General features: G+C 43.8%; 1 protein-coding gene across 7 annotated transcripts in view; it reads left to right on the top strand.

Annotated features, from left to right (window-relative positions):
* Nucleotides 1-22,996, top strand: part of REPS2 (RALBP1 associated Eps domain containing 2) — a 158,004-nt gene that overhangs the window by 81,199 nt on the left and 53,809 nt on the right. For 6 of the 7 annotated variants that reach the window (XM_045021781.1, XM_045021377.1, XM_045021548.1 and 3 more), the window contains exons 10-13: nt 12,151-12,228; nt 13,693-13,759; nt 15,752-15,826; nt 21,401-21,443. In XM_045021781.1, the coding sequence (XP_044877716.1) occupies nt 12,151-12,228; nt 13,693-13,759; nt 15,752-15,826; nt 21,401-21,443 (263 nt within the window). The remainder of the gene's footprint in view (nt 1-12,150; nt 12,229-13,692; nt 13,760-15,751; nt 15,827-21,400; nt 21,444-22,996) is intronic. The other variant, XM_045021638.1, reaches the window with a different exon arrangement.

Genomic DNA, 22,996 nt, shown 5'->3' with positions numbered 1-22,996 from the left:
AACTGTGCCATTTGAAGGTCTTAGCTTGTTAGGGTAGTGAATCAAGTGCCAATTTGTGGACAGGGCTATGGCTCAGAATTGTTAGGCCTCTGAAGATTGGCATGCATTGCTGTTGTGGAAGCCTCTTCAAACTCTGCATCCAAATTAAAGAATAATGGTACTTTCTACCAGCTCAGCCCCAGCGCTGGTGTAAGGCTGTTCTCCAATCACTTCATCCTCCCACTTGTTATAGAGAAAACTCCATGGTCGAAACACAGCTCTTCTCTTGTCAAATGCAACTGTGCAGTGTCACCACCAGGCAATAGGCAATGTTTCATAATATTGCTGAGTTTTATTCTCACTTTCATGGTGTGTTTATTTAGTGGGACTATTTATGTATGATCTTACCAGTGCCCTTTCTGCTCACAGGGCAATGTTCTGGGTACATCAGCTTGATTCAGAATATCACTACTATTGGCTTTTGAAAATGGTGCTTTTACTTTAGAAGTGCAGGCAGGTCTTTTACTGAAGCACAGATTTCTGGTCCTATTAATATGTTCACATGCTGTGAGAGGTTGATTAACAGTGGGGTGCCGGATTCTGCCACAGGCCAACACTTCATTAGAACTTTTTCACTGTGTTCTAGTGATGGAAAACTAATCAGTCCCTTGCCAGTTTGACTGATTAGCATATATGTTTATTAATTTGCAGCTTAAGCAGAAGTCATGCTGAAAACACATACTTGATCGTATACATGCAGCTCCACTACCAGAGTTTAATAAAATATGAACTGCATATCAAATATTGTATCAGCTCAATACATTAATATCTTATTGCCCTTATATAAATCCATGGTATGCCCACATCTTTAATACTGCGTACAGATGTGGTCTCCTCATCTCAAAAAAGATATACTGGCACTAGAAAAGGTTCAGAGAAGGGCAACTAAAATGATTAGGGGTTTGGAACAGGTCCCATATGAGGAGAGATTAACGAGGCTAGGCTTTTCAGCTTGGAAAAGAGGAGACTAAGGGCGGATATGATAGAGGTATATAAAATCATGAGTGATGTGGAGAAAGTGAATAAGGAAAAGTTATTTACTTGTTCCCATAATATAAGAACTAGGGCCACCAAATGAAATTAATGGGCAGCAGGTTTAAAACAAATAAAAGGAAGTTCTTCTTCACACAGCGCACAGTCAACCTGTGGAACTCCTTGCCTGAGGAGGTTGTGAAGGCTAGGACTATAATAGGATTTAAAAGAGAACTGGATAAATTCATGGTGGTTAAGTCCATTAATGGCCATTAGCCAGGATGGGTAAGGAATGGTGTCCCTGGCCTCTGTTTGTCAGAGGGTGGAGATGGATGGTAGGAGAGAGCTCACTTGATCATTGCCTGTTAGGTTCACTCCCTCTGGGACACCTGGCATTGGCCACTGTAGGTAGACAGGATAGTGGGCTGGATGGACCTTTGGACTGACCCAGTGGCCATTCTTATGTTCTTATTTAAAATCTTCTTTGCCAGAGTATTTTTGTCTTTGCTTTTATTTACTAAAGTATTATATATGATTTTTCATCATTGATCTTTATAGATTTATCTAGACAATTATAATTTTTGTGACCAATTGTGTGTATGTGACTGTTCTTTGCTCCCACCATCTCTGGTTTTGCTCATATGAGAGATGAAACAGTATGGCCAAAAGAAATAAGCACAGCAGCTGGAGTTAGGAACTTCTGAGCTCTTTTTCTGGTCCTGCCACTTAATTCCTATGTGCCCTCGGGCAGTTCAACTTCTTGTACCTCAGGCCTTGTCTACACTGGCAAGTTTCTGCCAGTAAAGCAACTTTCTGTGCTGTAACTCCCGAGGTGTACACACTGCCAAGTCTCTTAGTGTGCAGAAACTGCACAGTTGCAGCACTGTAAAAAAAAAAAAAATCCCGGTGAGAGGCATACAGCTTTCTGTGCCGGGGGTACGGTGCCGTGGTGCCAGTGTAGGCACTCTGGTTGATTACAGTGCTGCGACTGGCCTCCGGGACGTGTCCCACAATGCCTGTTCTCACCTCTCTGGTCATCGGTTTGAACTCTACTGCCCTGCCCTCAGGTGACGAACTGTGAACCCCAACCCTTAAATTCCGTGGGAATTTTGAAAGTCCCCTTCCTGTTTCCTCGGTGACATGTGCAGTGGTCTCAGCACATCTTTCCAGTGACCCACCTGCTTCAGACATCAGGCGATCCCCCCGACTGGAGCAATGCCGAGCTGCTGGACCTCATCAGCGTTTGGGGAGAGGAGGCTGTCCAGTCCCAGCTGCACTCCAGCCATAGGAATTATGATACCTACAGACAGATTTCACGATGCATGACAAAAAGGGGCCATGACTGGGACATACTGTAGTGCAGGGTCAAAGTGAAGGAGCTGCGGAACGCCTACCACAAGGCACAGGAGGCCAAGCGCTGCTCTGGTGCTGTGCCCACGAGCTGCCAATTCTACAAAGAGCTGGACGCAATACTCAGCGGTGACCCCACCACCACAGCAAAGACCTCTGGGGATAGTTTGGTGGCTCGTGACCCAGTTGAGAGTGGACTGAGCCAGGAGGAGGAAATCTTGGACGAGGATGTGGAGGGGGAGGAGGACCCAGAGGCAGAGGATGACTCAGACGTCAAAGATGCATGCAGCCAGGAGTTCTTCTCCACCCTAGAGGAGGCTAGTCAGTCACAGCTGTCTGAGCTTGGCGAAGCACAAACAGGAGAGGAGGTCCCTGGTTAGTGGCTTTGATTTTGGGAATCACTGAAGCAAGTTGTTGGGAGCAGGAGGGTTGCAGAAAGCAGGCTTGTGTCTGTGTGATGCGCGTACCACCACATGCCTAGTCTGAGCAGCAGAACAGGGTGTTGATTGATTCCCACACTTCACGGGAATCTGCCTCAGAGATCTCCAGGAAACTCTCATGGAGATACTAGGCAATCCGCTGCCATAGGTTCTCTGGCAGAGCTGCTTTGTTTCTTGCCCCATTAAAGGTAACTTTCCCACACCACTCTGCCGTCACTGGCGAGCCGCATAAGGGCCAGGGCAGAAGCCGCAGTCTTGGAGAAGACCCTCCTTTGATTCTCTGCTCACCCGCAGCAGCGAGATATCATCCATAATGAACACAGCCTGTGGAAAATGTGGGGACAGGAATGATTATCAGTCCCCCTGTAGTGAGGCGGCCTGGCTCCCGACGGCCCCAGAGAGAGAGGAACCGGAACAGCCACCTCAGTGGGCGGAGCCACTGCCACCTGTTCCCGCCCCCCGGAAGTCAAGGGGCGGGACAGAAAGTATAAAAGCCCGGCCTCAGCGCTCAGTTGGAGCCCAGCGGCCGGAGAGGACAGACGTTCCTGATCGGGCTCCTGCTGGAGTGAGCCTGCCCCGAGCCAGGTACCCTGACGCGGACCGACCGAGCCTCCCTCGAGCCAGGTACCCCGAGGTGGACTGGCCGAGCCTGCCCCAAGCCCGGTACCCCGAGGAGCGGCCCGAGCGGCCCCCTGACCCGAGTCCGGAGGAGCAGCCCGACCTAGACCGCCTTCAGCACGCCGAGGAGCCCATGGTGTGGGACCCCGCTGCCGAGCCCAGCGACGAGCAGGTACCCGAGGAGGGGGAGATGCGGTGTAGCCCGGAGGTAGCCGACCCCTGTCTGGCTGAGGGCACTGACGTGCCCATGTCAGTGTGTTGCGGCCAGGATCCCCACTGACTGCAGCGGATCCACGCCGCTGCTAGGGCCCCGGGCTGGGACACAGTGGAGTGGGTGGGCCTGTGTCCCCCCTGCCACCCCACTCACGGGTGGCAAACTCCCCCTCCTACCAGCACTCAGGCAGAGAAGCCTGCACTTACCTGGGCTTTCTGAGACTATTGCTGCAGCTCAGCTCCTGCTATAAGGACCTGAGTCTTGAACTATTGTTTATTGCCCCGCCCTGACTAAGGGCCTGGGCTTCCTGAACTATAGCTCAGCTCCTGCTACAAGGACCTGAGCCTTGAACTATTGTTTATTGCCCCGCCCTGACTAAGGGCCTGGGCTTTCTGACTTATTGCTGTGGTTCGGCTCCTGCAACAAGGACCTGAGCCCCTGAGACTATTATTAGTGCTCAGCTCCTGAGGCAAGGACCTGAGCTCCTGAGACTATTATTACTGCTCAGTTCCTGAGGCAAGGACCTGAGCCCCTGAGACTATTATTATTGCTCAGCTCCTGAGGCAAGGACCTGAGCCCTGAGACTATTATTACTGCTCAGCTCCTGAGGCCAGGACCTGAGCCCTAAAACCTAGTACTAAGTGTTTGGTGCCCCGCCCTGACTGAGGGCCTGGGCTTGCTAGTGCCCCTGTGTGTTCAGCTCCTGCTGAGAGGATCTGAGCTCAGAACTGCTGTGTTACTGCCCCGCCCTGATTGAGGGCCTGGGCGTAGCTTGTTAACTTTGTTGTTGCTCAGCCTGCAGGAAGGATCTGAGCCTAGAACTAGTGTTTGCTGCCCCGCCCTGACTGAGGGCCGGGCCTATTGACTTTATTGGTGTTCAGCCTGCAGGAAGGATCTGAGCCTAGAACTAGTGTTTGCTGCCCCGCCCTGACTGAGGGCTGGGGCTCATTGCAGTGACCGTGTGCCTTTTGTACAGCCCCTGCCTGAGGGGCAGAACCCCGAGACCTTCACAACCCGGAGACTGATTTGGGCCGTGTAGTGACGCGGCCTGGCTCCCGACGGCCCCTGAGAGGGCACGGCCCCCAACACCGGACTATTACACCCCCCCACTTCAGTGCTGGCTCTCCCCAAGAGCCACATGCCCAGTGTACAGTACGGTGCTGGGACACTGATTTCCCCAGCCCCTGCGATTACTCACCATTTTGGGAGTCTTGTGGCTCATATGTGCTTGCCTGGGGTCAGCCAGGTAGTTACAGGTATATGAATAGTGGCTGTGTTTTAAATCACTGAATCATTGGTCAGTGTGTTGCAAACAATACTGCTTCTGTAAAATGTTGTATTTTGGCTTCACGGATATGACCTTGAGATCCAGCTTATCAGCCACGCAGAATTAGAAAGTGGCCAAGAAAAACGAAAGAGGACTTTCTGCGTGATGCCATGATGCACTCCACGGCTGAAAAACAAGAATTGAAGGAGCGGTAAGATAGCAAGAATAGGGACCAAAAGGAGAACGTGGTGTGTCAGAACGAAGCCATGGAGCGGCTCTTAAATGTTATGGAGCGACAAGTGGACAGCTCCAGGTGCTACTAGCACTGCAAACAGAGCAGCTCTGTGCCCACCCTGGCCTGCAGCTGCTGTCGCAAAACTCTTTCCCATGCGCCCCCCCAGACACCACCAACATACTCTTATCAACCTCCTGTCTCCAGTCTGTATCCACTGCGTTCCACTCCTGCCCCGTCACAGTCCAGCACTGCGGACTCCCAGTACCCACTGCACTCAACACCTGTCCCTCTGCAGTTTAGCCCTGCTAAAGTACAGTACCAGCTGCACTGTACTCCAAAGGACAAGGTTGCATATGATACTTAGACATAAATCTTTAACCATCGCGGGACCCCACTTCCTCCTGGGATCCTCCCTTCCCCCATCCCCCACAGTGCTGATGTGTGTTTTTTGTTTGTCTCTCTCCTCCGGTTGTTGTTTTTTCATAAAAGAATTGTGTTGGTTTGAAAGCAATCTTTATTCCATTAACTGAAAGCAAACAGAGCCCTGCAAAGCAACAGGCAGTTTTTTTAAACCTTCATAGTGCATCATCTGCACCAATCCCAATCACCTCCTAGCATTACAAGCACTGCACTCCCGAGCATAGCAACAAATATTAGTGGCTTTCAAATTGCTGCCTCAAGGTATCCTTGATCCTTATGGCCCCACGCTGTGCCCATCTAATAACCCTGGTCTCTGGCTGTTCAAATTCAGCCTCCAGGCACTGAGTCTCAGTGGTCCAGCTGTGAGTGAAGCTTTCACCCTTCCCTTCACAAATATTATGGAGCGTACAGCACGCGGTTATAAGCATAGGAATATTGTCATTGGCCAAGTCCAACCTCCCATGTAGGCAGCTCCAGCAGGCTTTTAAATGGCCAAAAGCACACTCAACGCTCATTCTGCACTTGCTCAGCCTGTTGTTGAACCGCTCCTTCCTGCTGTCAATGTGCCCCATGTATGGCTTCATAAGCCATGGCATTAAGGGGTAGGCAGGGTCTCCCATGAACACAATGAGCATTTTGACTTCCCCTACGGTGGTCTTCTGGTCTGGGAAGAAAGTCCCTGCTTTCAGCTTCCTGCGTGCGTCATGCACCTTTCCGGACCACCTGCGTTAATGTCTGTGAAACGCCCATGGTGCTCCAATAGCGCCTGGGGAACCATAGAGAAATCCCGCCTCCGATTAATGTACGTGGTGGCTAGGTAGTCTGGTGCCAGAACTGGAATATGCATGCTATGTATCACCCCTTCACAGTTACGGAAGCCCTTTTGTGCAAAGCCATCCACAATGTCACGCATATTGCCCAGAGACATGGTCTTTTGGAGCAGGATGCAATTAATGGCACTGCACACTTCTGTCAACATGAGCCCAACAGTTGACTTTCCCACTCTGAACTGGTTAGCGACCGATCGGTAGCAGTCTGGAGTAGCCAGCTTCCACAGTGCAATCGCCACGCACTGCTCCAACAGCAGGGCAGCTCTCATTCTTGTGCCCTTGCGCTGCAGGGCTGGGGCAAGCTCATCACACAGTCCCACGAATGTGGCTTTCCTCATCCGAAAGTTCTGCAGCCACTGCTCATCATCCCAGATGTGCATGACGATGTGATCCCCCCACTAAGTTACAGTAGGCATAGTGACCAGATAGCAACTGTGAAAAAACAGGACAGGGGCTGGGGGATAATAGGCGCCTATATAAGAAAAAGTCCCAAAAAACAGGACTGTCCAGTTTTTAACGGGACATCTGGTCACCCTAAGTAGGCCTATTATATTTCTAGGAGGGCATAATGCTTCATCCAGTCCCACTGAAGTCAATGGGAGTCTTTGCACTGACTCCAGTGAGCTTTGGATGAGGCCTTACTCTACAGTACTTTTATCATCCAGGATCATGTGGAACTTGCTGCTGCATTCATTTACTGGGGCAAATAGCTTAGTAAGTGTCCACATAAAAAGAAAAGATTAGATTTCTATGAAGGGCAATACTGCAATTAAACTAGCTAGAATAACAAGAGGAAAGTTATCAGCCCTTATGCTTCAGGGTATATAGCTAGTCAGCAGCTGGGGTCAGGAGAAGCTTCCTTTCACAACAGAGCATTGCACAATTAGGCCATGGCTACACTTGCAAATTTGCAGCGCTGCAGCAGGGTGTGAAAACACACCCTCTCCAGCGCTGCAAATTGCGGTGCTGCAAAGCGCCAGTGTGGTCAAAGCCCCAGTGCCGCGCTCCCAGCGCTGTACGTTATTCCCCACAGGGAGGTGGAGTACGGACAGCGCTGGGAGAGCGCTTTGACTAACTTAGCGCTTCAAAGCCACGGCAGCGCTTTGAAGTGCAAGTGTAGCCATAGCCTTAGGCATATTATGTATTACTGTGATGCTGGTTGCAGTAGGAGGCAGGCTACCAGACTAGACTGACGATGGGGCCGTTCTGATGCACCAGTTTTGTCAGTGGGTGGGTCCCCTGTTTGTCCCTATATCTTCCAGCTGCCGCATTTTAACTCTCTCACACACACACACACACACACACACACACACACACACACACACACACTCTAGCTATATTCTCTGATTACAGGATCCACCTTCATTTCTGTGAGATTATTATTTTTTAAGTTATTAGCTTCACAGATTATTACCCAGATGTCCAAAGCAACTTCTCCTATTTCCATGGAGTGGTGATGAAATTTGCTCCCTGCTAGTGTAAATGCTGGGACATAAACAGAAATTCATTTTATACTTCAGAAAGTTCAGGGTTTCTCCTTTCACATTCTTCTTAAATTTCCTAATATTAAAAATATTATCCTAATAACCTGACCCAATAAAATTCCATAAGCCAATTAAGTTGATGCACAGAAAGTGACATTTATGTTTGTAGATTTGAATGTTTACACAATAAAGGAGTAAACCTATAAGAAGTAGATTTGCTGTACAATGAAATCGCATGTTTTTAGTAATTCCTACTATAGTAGAAGCAGTAGTAGTTGTCTTGCTGTCTGCAGTGACTCACAACCCTGAGTGCCTACCTCAGGGCAGACTGTCAGAAAACAGGGCAGATGAGATACCCTAACCTGGTGGTATGTTCTATAACTAGATTTCATCAAGCCAGTAACAAATGTGAACTCCTGAATCACTCTACCATGTAGTCACAGTCTGGACTTTGTGATAAAATGGTCACTTAAACCAAAAATCACACCACATCAAGTTGCTGTCAATCCCAAGTGATCAGCCACTTACCCCAGATCAATTGGTACTCAAGAGCTTACACCAAAGGCAATGCTGGCAGCCAATTCTATAGTAAACTAACTGTAGGTTTATTAGTTAAGAAAAGGAAATGAGTTATTGAGAGGTAAAAGCAGGTAAAATATAACAGGTGAGTCACTGTTTGTAATTCCAAATGGTGGCACTGATGTAATAAACTGCCAGTCTCCCAAAAGTCTTTTCAGGTTACCCAGATTGTCTCTGGGGATCTCTGCTTTGCATCTGGTACACGTCCCTGTAAAAGTCCAAACAGTCCAGAGATGAAGGATCTTTCCATTAGTCCATATTTGTAGTTTCTTCACTCCAAAAGCAAGCTGACAGTGTCTCTACCCACATGAAGAACGGGAATACTTGTGGCACCTTAGAGACTAACAAATTTATTTGAGCATTAGCTTTCGTGGGCTACAGCCCACTTCATCGGATACATAGAATGGAACATATAGTAAGGAGATATATATACACATACAGAGAACATGTAAAGGTGGGAATTGCCATACCAACTCTAAGAGGCTAATTAATTAAGAGAAAAAACGTTTGTAGTGTTAATCAAGATGGCCCATTTCAGACAGTTTGACAAGAAGGTGCGAGGATACTTAACATGGGGAAAGAGATTCAATGTGTGTAATGGCTCAGCCATTCCCTAAATTGATGGTATCTAGTTTGCATATTAATTCAAGTTCAGCAGTTTCTCGCTGGAATCTGTTTTCGAAGCTTTTCTGTTGCAAAATCGCCACCTTTAAGTCTGTTACTAAGTGACCAGAGAGATTGAAGTGTTCTTCTACTGGTTTTTGAATGTTGTGATTTGTGTCCATTTATTTGTGTAGAGACTGTCCAGTTTGGCCAATGTACATGGCAGAGAGAAACCATCATACATAATAGCCACTTGCTTTGAAATTAAGATTTTCTGTTTAAATCCTTCATTTGCATTTCACAAGATTTCTTTGTTGGGCTATTTAGTTATAGGGGTGTACACAATGTAAATGTTTGCTATTACATTATAACAGGAACAAATGAATGAAAACAATACAAGTAACATGCCGCTAATTTTCATGAAGTTCAAACACCTGAATACACTCTTACATTTACGCTCATTTTGATCAATACTAATACGCAAGTCTATTGGCCTGGGCCCTGATCTGACTGGGTCTGCCAGCATCACAGCAGTAATACTAGGAGTAGAATAGTAATAATAAAATATCTGTTATCTGATGGTGAGGTGAAATCCTCCACTGGGCAATTGTTAGCAGTGGGGGACACAGCAGAAGACTTTCAAAATGCCATATTGTAAATTAATATTTAATTTAATTTTCAAGTTAAGCTTTTGATCACCCCGCCTGTAACTCACCAGGCTCTGTCTTGCCCTGTAAAACATCCTGCTCCCCACAACAACCAAAAAGCTCCACTCTCCCAACCTATGAAGTGTTCTTTGGTAGCTAGGGCCCGCATTCACGAGGAGCTGAGTATTCTGCTTCTCTCTTCCTCAGTCCTCTGGTGTCTGGTGTGAGGGTGTCCAGTGCTCCCTGGAAACATGCCAAGAAACACTTTTTCTCTATTAACTAGTTCATTTAAAAAAAATTGAATGTATGGAGGTATAGCCATTGGGTGAGATAGGATAGTGTCACCTGACCATAGTGCAGTTGATTAGACTATTTGACAGTCAGCAGACTCAACTCTTTTCTTCTAGGCCTTGGCTACACTTGCAAATTTGCAGCGCTGCAGCAGGGTGTGAAAACACACCCTCTCCAGCGCTGCAAATTGCGGCGCTGCAAAGCGCCAGTGTGGTCAAAGCCCCAGCGCTGGGAGCGCGGCTCCCAGCGCTGTACATTATTCCCCACAGGGAGGTGGAGTACGGACAGTGCTGGGAGAGCTCTCTCCCAGCGCTGGCGCTTTGACTACACTTAGCGCTTCAAAGCGCTGCTATGGCAGCGCTTTGAAGTGCAAGTGTAGCCAAAGCCCTAGTCTATATCTTCTCCTCCCAATCTGGGATTTATAGTATTTGTGCTGCACTGTTGTAGCCAGTGCTCTCTGGGTTTAGATGTGCCCAATTATCCATGATTAATGGCTTGTAAAACCTTGCCTCAAAACTGACCCGAAATGATTTTGACTGAAGTGTTCAGATTTTTTCCTGATTTTTTTTATTTTGAAAAATAATGTACTGTATAAATATGATTCAGAAAGGGAGTAATTCAGCTTTGTCTCCTGGGAGTGCAGTGATTCACTTTCATAATTTAATTTGTGGCTTGGCTATTCAGGAAATAGAGTTCATACATGTGATCACAAGCGACTGAACATATTTTTTACCAATGCAATCAATTATATGTTTTCTTCCTGTCTTCTTCCCTTTCCATCCCTCATAAATTCAGGTAGTTTAAAGAGCATCCTTATTTGTAATTGCTGAAATACAGTACAACAGAAATGATTTCTTGGATTTATGTATGAAGAGGGTTATGATAAGAGGTGGGTCATGTGGATAATAGGCTTTTTCAAAAGCAGAGGTTTTTAATAATCTTGAAATATCAATTAACAGTTCTGGTATGTTTTGTCAATTCATTTTCCTTTTTAACATTAAGTACTATCTGCCCATATTTTCTCTCTCTTCGGTATTCTGAGACCCTTGGCACTTTAATTCTGGTCTCCTATGTTTTCCTCTTACATACTTTCTTCCTTTCTGCTCCCTCTCCTCCGCACACACACACACACCAGTCAGGGCCGGTGCAACCATTTAGGCGACCTAGGTGGTTGCCTAGGGCACTAGGATTTGGGGGGCAGCATTTTCTTCGGCAGCGACCGCAGCGGCCAGATCTTCGGCCACCCCAGTTGCTGCTGGCATTTAGGCTGAGGGAGCTGGGGCAGGGGAGCGCGGGGAGGGCCGCCTGCAGCAAGTAAGAGTGGCGCTGATTGGCGCCGCAAGCCTGGGAGGCGGGAGAAGTGAAGGAGCGACGGCATGCTCGGGGAGGAGGCGGAGCGGGGGTGAGCTGCTTCACTTCTCCCGTCTCCCAGGCTTGTGGCGCCAATCAGCTTAGGCGCTGCAAGCCTGGGAGGCAGGAGAAGTGAAGCAGCGACGGCATGCTCAGGGTGGAGGCGGAGCAGGGGTGAGCTGGGGCGGGGGGGGCACCTCAGGGCGGAGGGTGGGGAGCTGCCACAGGGGGGACACCTCAGGGCAGAGAGGGGGAGCTGCTGCAGGGGGGACACCTCAGGGCAGGGACTTGGGGACGGGGGAGGGCGCAAGGTGGAAGTTTTGCCTAGGGTGCGAAACATCCTTGCACCAGCCCTGACACCAGTGCATATTTCCTTGCAACAAATAGCTTGGGAGACAAGACAGAAGATTTCTCATGAGGTCGATGAAACTGCCAGCAGTCGCTTTAAGCCCCTCCTTGAAACAGCACCTGACCCAAAGTCCATTGAAATCAACGGAAGTGTTTCCATTCACTTCAATGGGCATTGCTTCAGGCCCTTAGCCTCTTCCTCTGATCTTTGTTTCCTTGACTCAGAAGGTGGGGAAAAGCCAGTCTGGAGTCTGGGCCTCTAGTACATTGCAGCTAGGCCACTATGGTTGGATATTTAGGTTCTTGAAACATTTGTCTCATGCATCCCAACATAAATCTGAAATTCATGGTAGATTTTGATGATGGTGAAAACTGAAGCTATCGAACTGTTAATAAAAATAGATTTTTTTCTTTTCCTCCCCAATGTTTTCACCTTTGTAAAAAAAAATAAAAATAAAATCAGCTTGAAACTGTCTGTGAAGATCCAACCAACTCAGAGCCGTTGATTCTCTTTGATGTGGCGACCTCCATTGTTGAGCCAGTCAGTGACCATTTTTTTAATTCTAGCATATTATTGTGACTATACTACTTTCTAGTTCACATAGACCAGGGGTAGGCAACCTATGGCATGGGTGCCGAAGGCAACACGCGAGCTGATTTTCAGTGGCACTCACACTGCCCGGGTCCTGGCCACTGGTCTGGGGGGCTCTGCATTTTAATTTAGTTTTAAATGAAGCTTCTTAAACATTTTAAAAACCTTATTTACTTTACATACAACAATAGTTTAGTTATATATTATAGACTTATAGAAAGAGACCTTCTAAAAATGTTAAAATGTATTACTGGCACGCGAAACCTTAAATTAGAGTGAATAAATGAAGACTCGGCATACCACTTCCGAAAGGTTGCCGACCCCTGACATAGACAATCATGATTAATATAGAGATTGACATTTGTCCATATTTTTTCAAAGCACTTCCACAATGGGTTTGAATGTTACTTCCCCTGAAATCTACAGGAACTGTGCTTCAAAAAACCCACATGCTACTTCATATAATAGATCTCTAATTCCTAACCGTGAATTCAGTCTACACTTCTGTACCCACCATTATGGGCTTAATAGATTGAAGCCTGGTCTCATGGGGCAGGCTGTTAATAACAGCATCAGTAAGCATTTAAATAATTTTGGCTGTACTAACCTGAACCCAGATCTGGCATTGCTTTGCCCACTGAATCCCAGGTACTGCTCTTACTGAGACAAGTAACAGAAAAGCTCCCTTTTTGATGAGGGAACTAGCAGAGATTATAGGAGTAGCAAATGCCCACATTATGGGTTATTACTGTAATCAAAGAAGTTGGCCTCATCTGTCAGATCTGGGTTGAAGTTCCCGGTCTTTGCCACGGAGACCTGAAGTTGTGCCCTATGGACCCCAAGCTTTCCCCACTTCCAAAGTATTCAGTGAGAGGAAAGAGTAGGCCAGAGGTCAGTTAACGCATCAGGAAGACTTCCTCAAGCACAAGAGGCATAGGACACAGAGAAGTCTGGCCCCAACTTTGACTAAAGGGGCTATTCTGATTGTTGTACTGTTTCTGGTGGAGAGGAATTTTCAACTAGTGTAAAGCTGACAGAGCTGGCTCCCCACTCCTAGCACAGGGGGCACATCCTCAGAAAGAAGGGGACAGAGCAGAACTCTGCTCCACTATGAGAATTCTCAGCTGACTTACAGCCCCTTTGGCACTCTAGCCAGCTGTTGCAAGTTATAGCTGCCCCAGGCTGCTCTTTCTAATGTCAGGACTGCAAAATGAGGCAGCTTGAGAAGCAGGAGGCTATAATTGTCTTCATAATGGCCCTCCCCACTTCTTCAAGTGTATCTGGTGCAGGAGAGAATATGGGGCTGTATTTCTGTTAGTCCATGTGCTTAAGCATTTGACTATGGAAGTGTTTGTGCATATTTGATATAGCAATCTGTATAATAAATTAGTCTTTCTTTTCTTCTGTGAGAAGACATCGGTTGAGGAGATGCCTGATAAATCTGCCCTGACACAAGATGCAAATAGTGATGACAATCAAGGTATGAGAGCAAAGTGTCTTGTCTTTTTGCTTCATTCATTAGGTTTTAGATGTAAATAGGCGCTTTATAAAATTCCCTTTGCTAACAGAATCTGTGCAAATCTAGCTTCTGAATCAGTTATGCATTAATGCAAATCTGAAAGAAAGGCTTGTAACAGTAACCAAAGAGAGGACTTACTGACAGCAACAGAGCTGAAGAAAAACAAATTGATGGACTGTTATTTTAAAATGAACCCCTCATATTTGCATAAACTTTAAAACCAAAATACACCTTCTAAATGTATGCTGTTCCAAATGGGCCTAATAATATACTTTTTGCCTAAGACGTCAACAAGAATTTTGCTTAAGTAAAGAGTGCAGGATCTGAACCTTAAAGGTAATAAAATGACCAGTGATGATTTCTTTTAGGCCTGCCTCAGATCTGCCTCATTCTCTGTAGCTGACATTCTTAGGTAACATAGAAAGCCTTTAGGTATGTAATGGTCCCATAAGGCCGAAGTTTTGCTTTATACATATTTGCAAATTGTTTTATATATGACTATGGAAAGCTACCTCTTTTTCTTAGCCAAAGCACAGTTGCAGGCATGGAAGGTACACTTAGTCTTATTCTTCAAGTTATTACTATAAATGGGATGTCAAAAGAAAAGGGAATATTCCATCAGGGTGCTGCCTGGAAGGAGAACTCCCAGATAGAACTGGATGATTTTTTTTGTCGAATAGTAATTTGCCAAAATTCATTTTTGAGGCACTGAACCTTTTTGCGAATTTGCCTAATGGTTTCAGGGGGAAAAATTAAAATGTTTTGTTTCTGCTTTTTGTTTTTGAAATGTTTCGATTTTTCATTTTGAAATGGCATTTCATTTTGAAATTTTGGTTATTTTAAAACACCCCTAAATGAATAGGAACAAAAAATTCATTTTGGGTCAAACTAAACATTTTGTTCAACTGGAACAAAATGAAAAGCTGAAAAAAGTGGGTTTTTTTTTTCATTTTTGCGTTTTGCTGAGGTCTAACAAAATGTTTTGTTAAAATTGAAACTGATTTTTTTTCCAGAAATTTTTTGGTTTGGCCTCTGAACTGAAAAATCAATTGTTTGCTTAGCTTTACTCTTGAGGATTCAGAATTCTGTAGCTTAGGATGTTGTAAATGAAACAAATTCTCATTCATTTGCATCATCTCACAGATAAATCAATTATGAGTTGTCAGTTATTTATATATTTAAACCTATATAATAGTGGAAACAGAGATGGGATTGAAGAAGCAGACTACGTCCATATAAAGTCCTTTTACTCAGGACATATTGCAGTGAAGTGAGTTTCATCCATAGTGATCTCGTATAATACAGTACTTGGCAAAATGAGTACAGCTTTTTTGGTTGGTTTGTGTTTTGCTCACATCCTTGATGTGAGATGTATTAGGTGTTGGTGGAAAAGGGATATTATGATCTAAACCTTTTCTAGAGGAGTAAGCCCAGAGGACCGGGAGCTCCTGGGTTCTGATCCCGGCTTGGTTGCTGACTCACTGTGTGCCTTTGGGCAAGTCACTTAGACCCAAGTTATCAAAAGATTTTGAATGCTTCAGTTTTTAGGTTTCTAACATGAGACACCTAGGTCCTAACTTTCAGAGTTATTGATCGCTGACCATGCCCAGTTCCCATTAACTGGAGTTGCAAGTGCTCAGCACCTTTGAAAATTGTATACTTGGTCTCTCAAGTTAAACACCCAAAATCTGAGGCACCGAAAATTTGTGGTCAGTTGGCAGCTTGGGCCTAGAGCTCTCTGTGCCTCACTTTTTTTGTTGTTGTTATTAAATAAAGATAATAGTGACTCCACACTGATGGTGTGAAGAATAATTTACCTAACGTGTGTACCTTTCTTTTCAGCATGTAAGAAGTATTATTAATAGGGCCTTAATCAAAGTTGAGAGTTATGGACTGTTTTGTTTTCAAGTACATAATTAATTTAAAATAACTTTCCATTTATTTTTAATTAAGCTCTGAACATAAGCACTACTGCCAAAACAATACCAAAGGATTTTAAACCATCTCAACACTTGTCTGTCAAAACAGGTAAGAGGAGAAAATTTTCATGTCTTTTAACAAAAAATGCTTTTTTTAAAGAACTTGTCAGCCAAACAATTTTCTTACCAAAATAAGCCTAATTGGTTTTTTTTATTTTATTTCATTTTACTGGTAACATTCCTTTTACTCTAGTAATAATTTTTAATAATAAAATTACTTTTAAAAAATGATCCATCACAGGAGTTAATGACCATTATTTGCAAATTTAATCCGAATTAGGATTTGAACTTGTCAAAAAGGTTCACCTACTGTACTTTTCTTCTGATTAATTTCTTAAGCACAAAGGACATTTTGTAATATAGCATATTGTAAAGTTCCATTTTTTTCTGCACACAAGATTGGTAAAAGTTGGTAATATAACTGTTGATGGAAACCCTTCCCAAACACAGAGTAAACATTATATCTTGCCAGTAATGATTTTGAAGAGTCTTCATTTTCACAGGAGCTGAGTACCCATAATTCTCACAGAAGTCAATGGGTGCTTAGCAATTTTGAAAATTAGACCTTGTGATAGGAATTACGGTGCTATAGCACTGGTGCAACAGTTCAGGCTGTAAGTAGCTTTCTTTTCCTGTAGCTATTGATTCCCTTCCCCACCCCTATCATCTTAGAAAGTTTTATTTCTGGAATGGCATATGTCAAAAATCGCTTGCTTGGTCCAGAAACTTCATACTTGTTCTGTTTATTTAACCTCAGTGAGAAGTGATGCCTTTAAAATTAACCATCCAACCTTCCTAAAAATATTCCTTGCAAAGCTATGAATATTTGAAAACTTTATCAGGTCTCAGTAGAGCTTATAAATCTCAGTGGTTAACCACTTAGGTATTAGTGCAAATCTGGGTTTGCCCTTTAAAAAAAAAAAAAAAGAAGTTTCTCATCCTTTTAATCATGAAGATATCCTTGATTAATCAAACTGACCCCAAGGGCCTGTCTTAGCAGTTGTGCCTTAAAACTCAAGTTTATTAATGGCCCCTCAACAGCTGTGTGCCCCATTTTCAACTCTTTTTTTCCTGGCTCCTTCCCAAACACTTGGGAACTGCAAGATTTCCTATCTTCAGCTCATGTTCTTGACTGATTGCGTGGTCTCCTACATACACACTTCCCTCTAGGCGGGAGAGTTAGTGGCAGAATCTTTATCTTTCTTTCTTTGTACTCCCCCTGGGATTTCTGAATTTCAGTTTAGCAGGACTCCTAGCAGTACACCTCGGAAAAACTGTCATTGCTCACACTTGTCCCCAAGCCACTGCAAGTTCTAGCCCCTCCCTCACCTTTTCTCCATGAAGATGGAATGGATGCTGCTGTTCTGTTCTTTTGTGGCACAATTTTGTACCCCTGAAAAGGTTAGGGTCAGAGTCTTAGGCTATGGCTACACTTGCACTTCAAAGCGCTGCCGCGGCAGCGCTTTGAAGCGCTAAGTGTAGTCAAAGCGCCAGCGCTGGGAGAGAGCTCTCCCAGCGCTGTCCGTACTCCACCTCCCTGTGGGGAATAACGTACAGCGCTGGGAGCCGCGCTCCCAGCGCTGGGGCTTTGACCACACTGGTGCTTTGCAGCGCCGCAATTTGCAGCGCTGGAGAGGGTGTGTTTTCACACCCTGCTGCAGTGCTGCAAATTTGCAAGTGTAGCCATGGCCTTAATTCCCACTCCAAACCCCACAGAGGGAAAGGCAGCAGTAAAAACTCACAGTGGCTTTCCCTTTGTCTCCTTCTCCTGGGTAGATGATGCAACCCTTTTCCTTCTCTGTCTCCTTCGTTACCCGCTGTCCTTCAATCCCTTTCCCCTTACTTGGTGACTCCCTTTGAGTCCAAAGGGAAATAAATGGGATGAAATTTAGGAGGAAGAATTAGGTTTCATAAATCAGGAAAAAAATTGTTATGAAATCAATTAGACCAGGGGTCGGCAACCTTTCGGAAGTGGTGTGCCGAGTCTTCATTTATTCACTCTAATTTAAGGTTTCGCGTGCCGGTAATACATTTTAACGTTTTTTAGTCTATAATATATATTGTGGCAGAGCTCTGACCTTGCTCCTGTGGGTCCTGCACTTCTAGGCGGTTTATGCTTAGCCTCAGTGGCTCACTGTGACCCTCCACGTAGCCCTTCTCTCTCTAGGGCCAGGGTTACAGGGTTACTGAGCCCTTTTCATCATAGGCTGCAAGGAGGTTGGTGAGGGAACTCCCACAGTCTCTGTTCAGCCTCCTGTCCTGACAGGGACCTGACTTCCCCTTCCAGGAGCTGTTCCTGTAGTGGTGGGTTGGGGGGAACCCGGGCCTGCCCTCTACTCTGGGTTCCAGCCCAGGGACCCAAATGGTAGCAGTTGTTGGCAGCCAACCTTTCACTGCCAGAGTTGCTACATTTCCCTGGGCCACTTCCCCACAGCTCTTCTGCTTCTCCCTTCTTCACCCTTACTTTAGGGCTCCTTTAACGATGTTTTTAGGGTGTCTCCAGTAACCAGCCCTTCAGCCGCACTTCCTCTCCTCTGGCTCCCTGGTTCCTCTGCCTGACTGGAGTGAGCCCTTTTTATAGTAACAGCAGGGCCTTAATTAGAGTCAGGTGGTCACATTAACTGAATGGCCTCACCTGACTCTTTACAGGTTAATTAGAGTCAGGTGTTCTCATTAGCCTGGAGCAGCCCCTGCTCTGGTCAGTCAGGGAACAGAAAACTGTTAATCCAGTGGCCAGTATATCTGCCTTCAGCTATTCTGCTGTATCCAACTGGCCTGAGTCTATCACAATAACTAAACTATTGTTGTATGTAAAGTAAATAAGGTTTTTAAACTGTTTAAGGAGCTTCACTTAAAATTAAATTAAAATGCAGCGCCCCCTGTACCAGTGGCCAGGACCCGGGCAGTGTGAATGTCACTGAAAATCAGGCGGCACGCATGCCATAGGTTGCCTACCCCTGAATTAGACTGTTGAATAGTCCACCAAGGAAGTAGTGGTAATTCATTACATTGAGTTATTTAAAACTGGACTGGACAGAATACTAGAGAATATCCTATAGGTGTCCTTGTACTGGCAAAGGGATTGAGTTAGATGATGTGACAGAAGATAAGAGGTGCAAAAGACCTGTTTTGTCAAGCCACAATAATAGACAGTTTTCCTATAGTGATCATCAGTGTTTAAATATCATCATTGTTATCTTTAGGCTTCAGGACTAAAACTCAACTAGATTAGAGTCCTGCAAATCTGCGGACCATGTTTGCGGATTACAGATCAGATGGAGATACACATTTTGAATTGTGCAGGGCTCCAATTGAAATGAATAGGGAAAGTTCAGATCTTTCTTGGAGCTATTGATTCAGGCTATCTGCCTGTGTTATAAACTCAGGAAAGACAGCATTTCATTGGTTCACATTTGGAAGGTTTTCTTCACCATCATAAAGATTAGTAATTTGAAGTCAATGCAAACTGTTTGATTCAGCACCTTTGAAAATCAGGCCACTTATTTAGGTGCCCTTATGAAATTACATTATTGAATTTGGGCACCCACATTTAAAAATGTTGGTCCTTAATTATTTCCAAATAACAGCTTAAATTCTGCTCTTGCTGCTTAAGCCAAGCACAAAGCAGCTCAGTGTGCTGCAGACTGTGAACAAGTGTTTTAGGGTAGTCAAGAAATCCTTTGTTTCTTCCTTTCTCTTTTCTACCACTTTAGCATATTACACCATTTACTGTATGGCTTTCAGTTCAGTCTTCAGCCTCTAAAGCAGACCCACCACACTCTTTAATTTTCCAAACCTGGACAGACTCCAAGACATTAGATTACAGCCCAAAGGCCCAGAATTTCCATTCTAAGATTCCAAAAAGAAATGAATTGGGAATTGCCAGTGTCCTTGACATTTCTTTTGTATTTTTTGTGTGAGATGCAGGCTTATGTGCATTGTGGCAATGGACTGAAGTATTGTTACATTTGCTGGCAATATCTCTGCAACTAATGGTTGCACATACAAATAAACTGTCTTTCTTCTTTAGGAGAAAAAAAACAGTTTCCCCCCTACCCCACCCCGGTTGAGTTGTAGGTGTCATTGAATCTTAATCTTGAATTTCCTGACTTTCATTTGCTTAAAAAAAGGCCTTGACCACAACGCTGCATTGATATAGTTCTTTATTTAATACAATAATCAGTTCAAAATAGGATTCTGTCTTCCCTCTATGTCCCCATGTTCACCTCAACAAAACATCATTTGAGGACTCTGATGTCAACCTTCCCTATAGTTTTGTGGGGATGATCTGAAGAAAACATAAATATTCTAAAAATATGGTTCACCTTGAATGATATAAAATGAGAAGGCAAATCTTTCAAAAATTATACATATAATTTAAGTTATCATTGTCAGTACTGTCAAAATTGGGTCATAAGATTGTAGAAATCTGTTACTAAAATTGTATTCTGTGGGTGCTTTAAACCTAAAAAAATATTCATTATTGCTCATTGTTAATGGTAATTCCCTCTCCTCTCTTCTTTTAGTTGCTAGTTAAGAGTTGGTTACACTGGAATATGGAATGATGCTGAGTCAGTTTGTTGATGACATTAATCTACTGAGAGATTCATTCATAAGTGGTTTTCTTATTGAACATTTATCACTACCAGTTGCATCTGTATATCCTCCATGCAGAGCTTCAGTCAATAATGTAAAACCCATGCAAACAACTTCTCTTATGAGGAAAAAGTGCATGTCTGTGGATCTACATTATAATGCCTGCTATCTCATTTGTTCTGCATGGCTGTAAACCCCCTAACTGGTATGTGCATACAAGAGAATAATACAAGCCATTAAAAAGTCAGCATTTGCCAACTGCTACCATAGATAGATTCTGTATAGGAAAATCTATGGTAAGATCAGATAGATACTGGAGTGTGGTAACCTTTGGCAAAATGCTGATTTTCTGAAGGTAACAAATAACACCGAAAGTCTCTCTCTAGTACCATCCCTCTGGGTTCTCTTTAGAATTCTATCTAGTATAACAATTTTTAAAAAAAAGGAACTCACCTATCTTAGACTTTTAAAATTGATTACACAGGTGTAATACCCCAAGAATCTCTCTTTCAGGGAAGTAGATTTGAAAGCAATCACAAAGTTATGTTTTTCAGCATTATTTTTTGTTTAGAGAGGAGACTCATAGAAAGGGATGTACATATATAAGGAATAGTTCCGGGAAGGTAAATCATTCACTGCTGTTTTTCTTGTCTCATAAAACAAGAACAGTTAAACTGACTAAAGTTAACAAATTTAAAATCAATAAAGAAAATACTTTTTAAACAACTCTGAAACTGTGGAACTTATTGCTGCAAGGTGTAACTGAAGCCAAGAGTTGGAATAGTCGGTCTCAATGGAATTAAAAAAAAGAACTAGAGATTTATGTGGATGATAACATTCACAGTGACAGATGGGGAGTGAGGAATGAAAACAATCAAATCCTCATTATTATGCAGGGATAAGCATCACTCTGACATCCTCCTTTTGTTTGTAATTAATTCTAACTACCTATCATTCTGCAGATAAAGAAACATCCTCTTCTTTTTTTTTTTTTAAATGTTTTTAACAAGTAATCTTTTGTTTTCAGTTGTTCAGGAATCGAACACACTCAAGGCAAGACCAAGATCCAGGTACTTGTTTCTGTTTCTGTCAAAGAAATATTCCCATCTGAAGAGATCTTCAACAGTGTATTATTTAAACATCAAACTGTGTAGGAGTGAAGGTGTTGATATTGCATTTTATTAACTGCGGTGGAAATAGAAGCCAGCCTAATGTCATTTTGGGAGACCCGTCATCATCCCATTTCAGGAACAGTCTCGAGACTTCATCTAATTGAAAGTTGCATGCTACATATGGATAGCCACATTGGACAATCTAGAGAGCACCAATAATGGCAGCATCTGATGCGGCTGAGTGTGTTCTGTCTTTTGAATTGTGTAGTATCATATCTAACAGTAACCAGTTGGTGTGTGGCAGAACATAGTATGTGGTTCATATAAGAATGTGGATTAAAAATTAAAGCTGCTAAGATTGGTTACTTGCAGGGAATGAAAAAGGCAACTAGTGTCTGAAAATATTGTGTCATGAAAAATACAACAACTATGTTAAGCAGCGTTTTTGGCTGATCAGCATTCTGGTATGCCCACATCTTGTATTAGACTTTAGGCTGTCTTTTTCAACCAGTCAGATTAACTACTTTAGTGCTTCATTTCTTTCTCTGATGTAATGAATGTTTAATCATGAGTCTCTTCCTCATAAAGCTTATAATTAATTGAACAAAAACAGAAGAAGGAGGAGAAAAAAAGGAGCCTGGCAGAGAAGGAGGATAAACCAAAGAATGGGAGAAACTAAAAGAAACACTTTGAAATTAAACTAAAGGCTATAGAGAACAAAATTATATGCTTGCCTGTTTAGAGTTTGTTTCAAGGATTGTAGATGTAGCCTCTAAAGCCAGGAGTTGTAAAAGTACTAAGCAGACTTCTCTGCAGCAGATGTATTTTTGCTCCCGAAGTGGCAGTAAATTGAGAGGTGGGAGGGAAAGGAATTTGACTGGCCTACTACAGCAAAGCAGTACACTGGTGCTGCAGACAGACGGTATTTGCAGGACAAAAGTTTGATATACTTCAGGATTGGAAAAAAGTATTGAGAGGGGAAGAATATGAATATCTAATAGGATAGAAAAGTGAGTAGTAGAAAATAAAACAAGGAAAAATGCACTTGGGACAGGTATGCAAAAACTGGAAATGAATTAGTTGGAGAAGAGGAATGCAAGGTTGATGTGATGTGATAAGGAAATTTTTACTTCTGGAGAGCTGAGTTTACTTTGCATAAGAAAATGTGATTTGTTGGAGTTCTCAGTCCCTACAAGCTGTTTAGCCACATGATAGAATCACCATGTAACTAGACACAGATAGATTTTTGGTCATGAGTTGTACGTTGGACTAGAATGGCAGGGTAGGGCTGAGAGACATGGCTGACAGAGTCTGTGTCCAGGAAGATTGCACAGCACCTGCATGCTTTGTGCCCAACTCAAGCTGGAGCGTTTACTGTCTTAAAATTCACTTAATTGTGGTTTAAAATCATAAAATGGGGGGGGGGACCTTAAATTACTTTGAAAAGAAAATCATGTGACTAAGGGACTTTGATATACTACTTCAAAAGTATGAATTAAGTTCATTTTTAA

The sequence above is a fragment of the Mauremys mutica genome, chromosome 1, assembly GCF_020497125.1.
Source record: "Mauremys mutica isolate MM-2020 ecotype Southern chromosome 1, ASM2049712v1, whole genome shotgun sequence".
In the NCBI taxonomy this organism is placed as follows: domain Eukaryota; kingdom Metazoa; phylum Chordata; order Testudines; family Geoemydidae; genus Mauremys; species Mauremys mutica.
The sequence above is the reverse complement of the archived record's forward strand: the minus strand, read 5'-3'. Positions and strand labels throughout refer to the sequence as shown.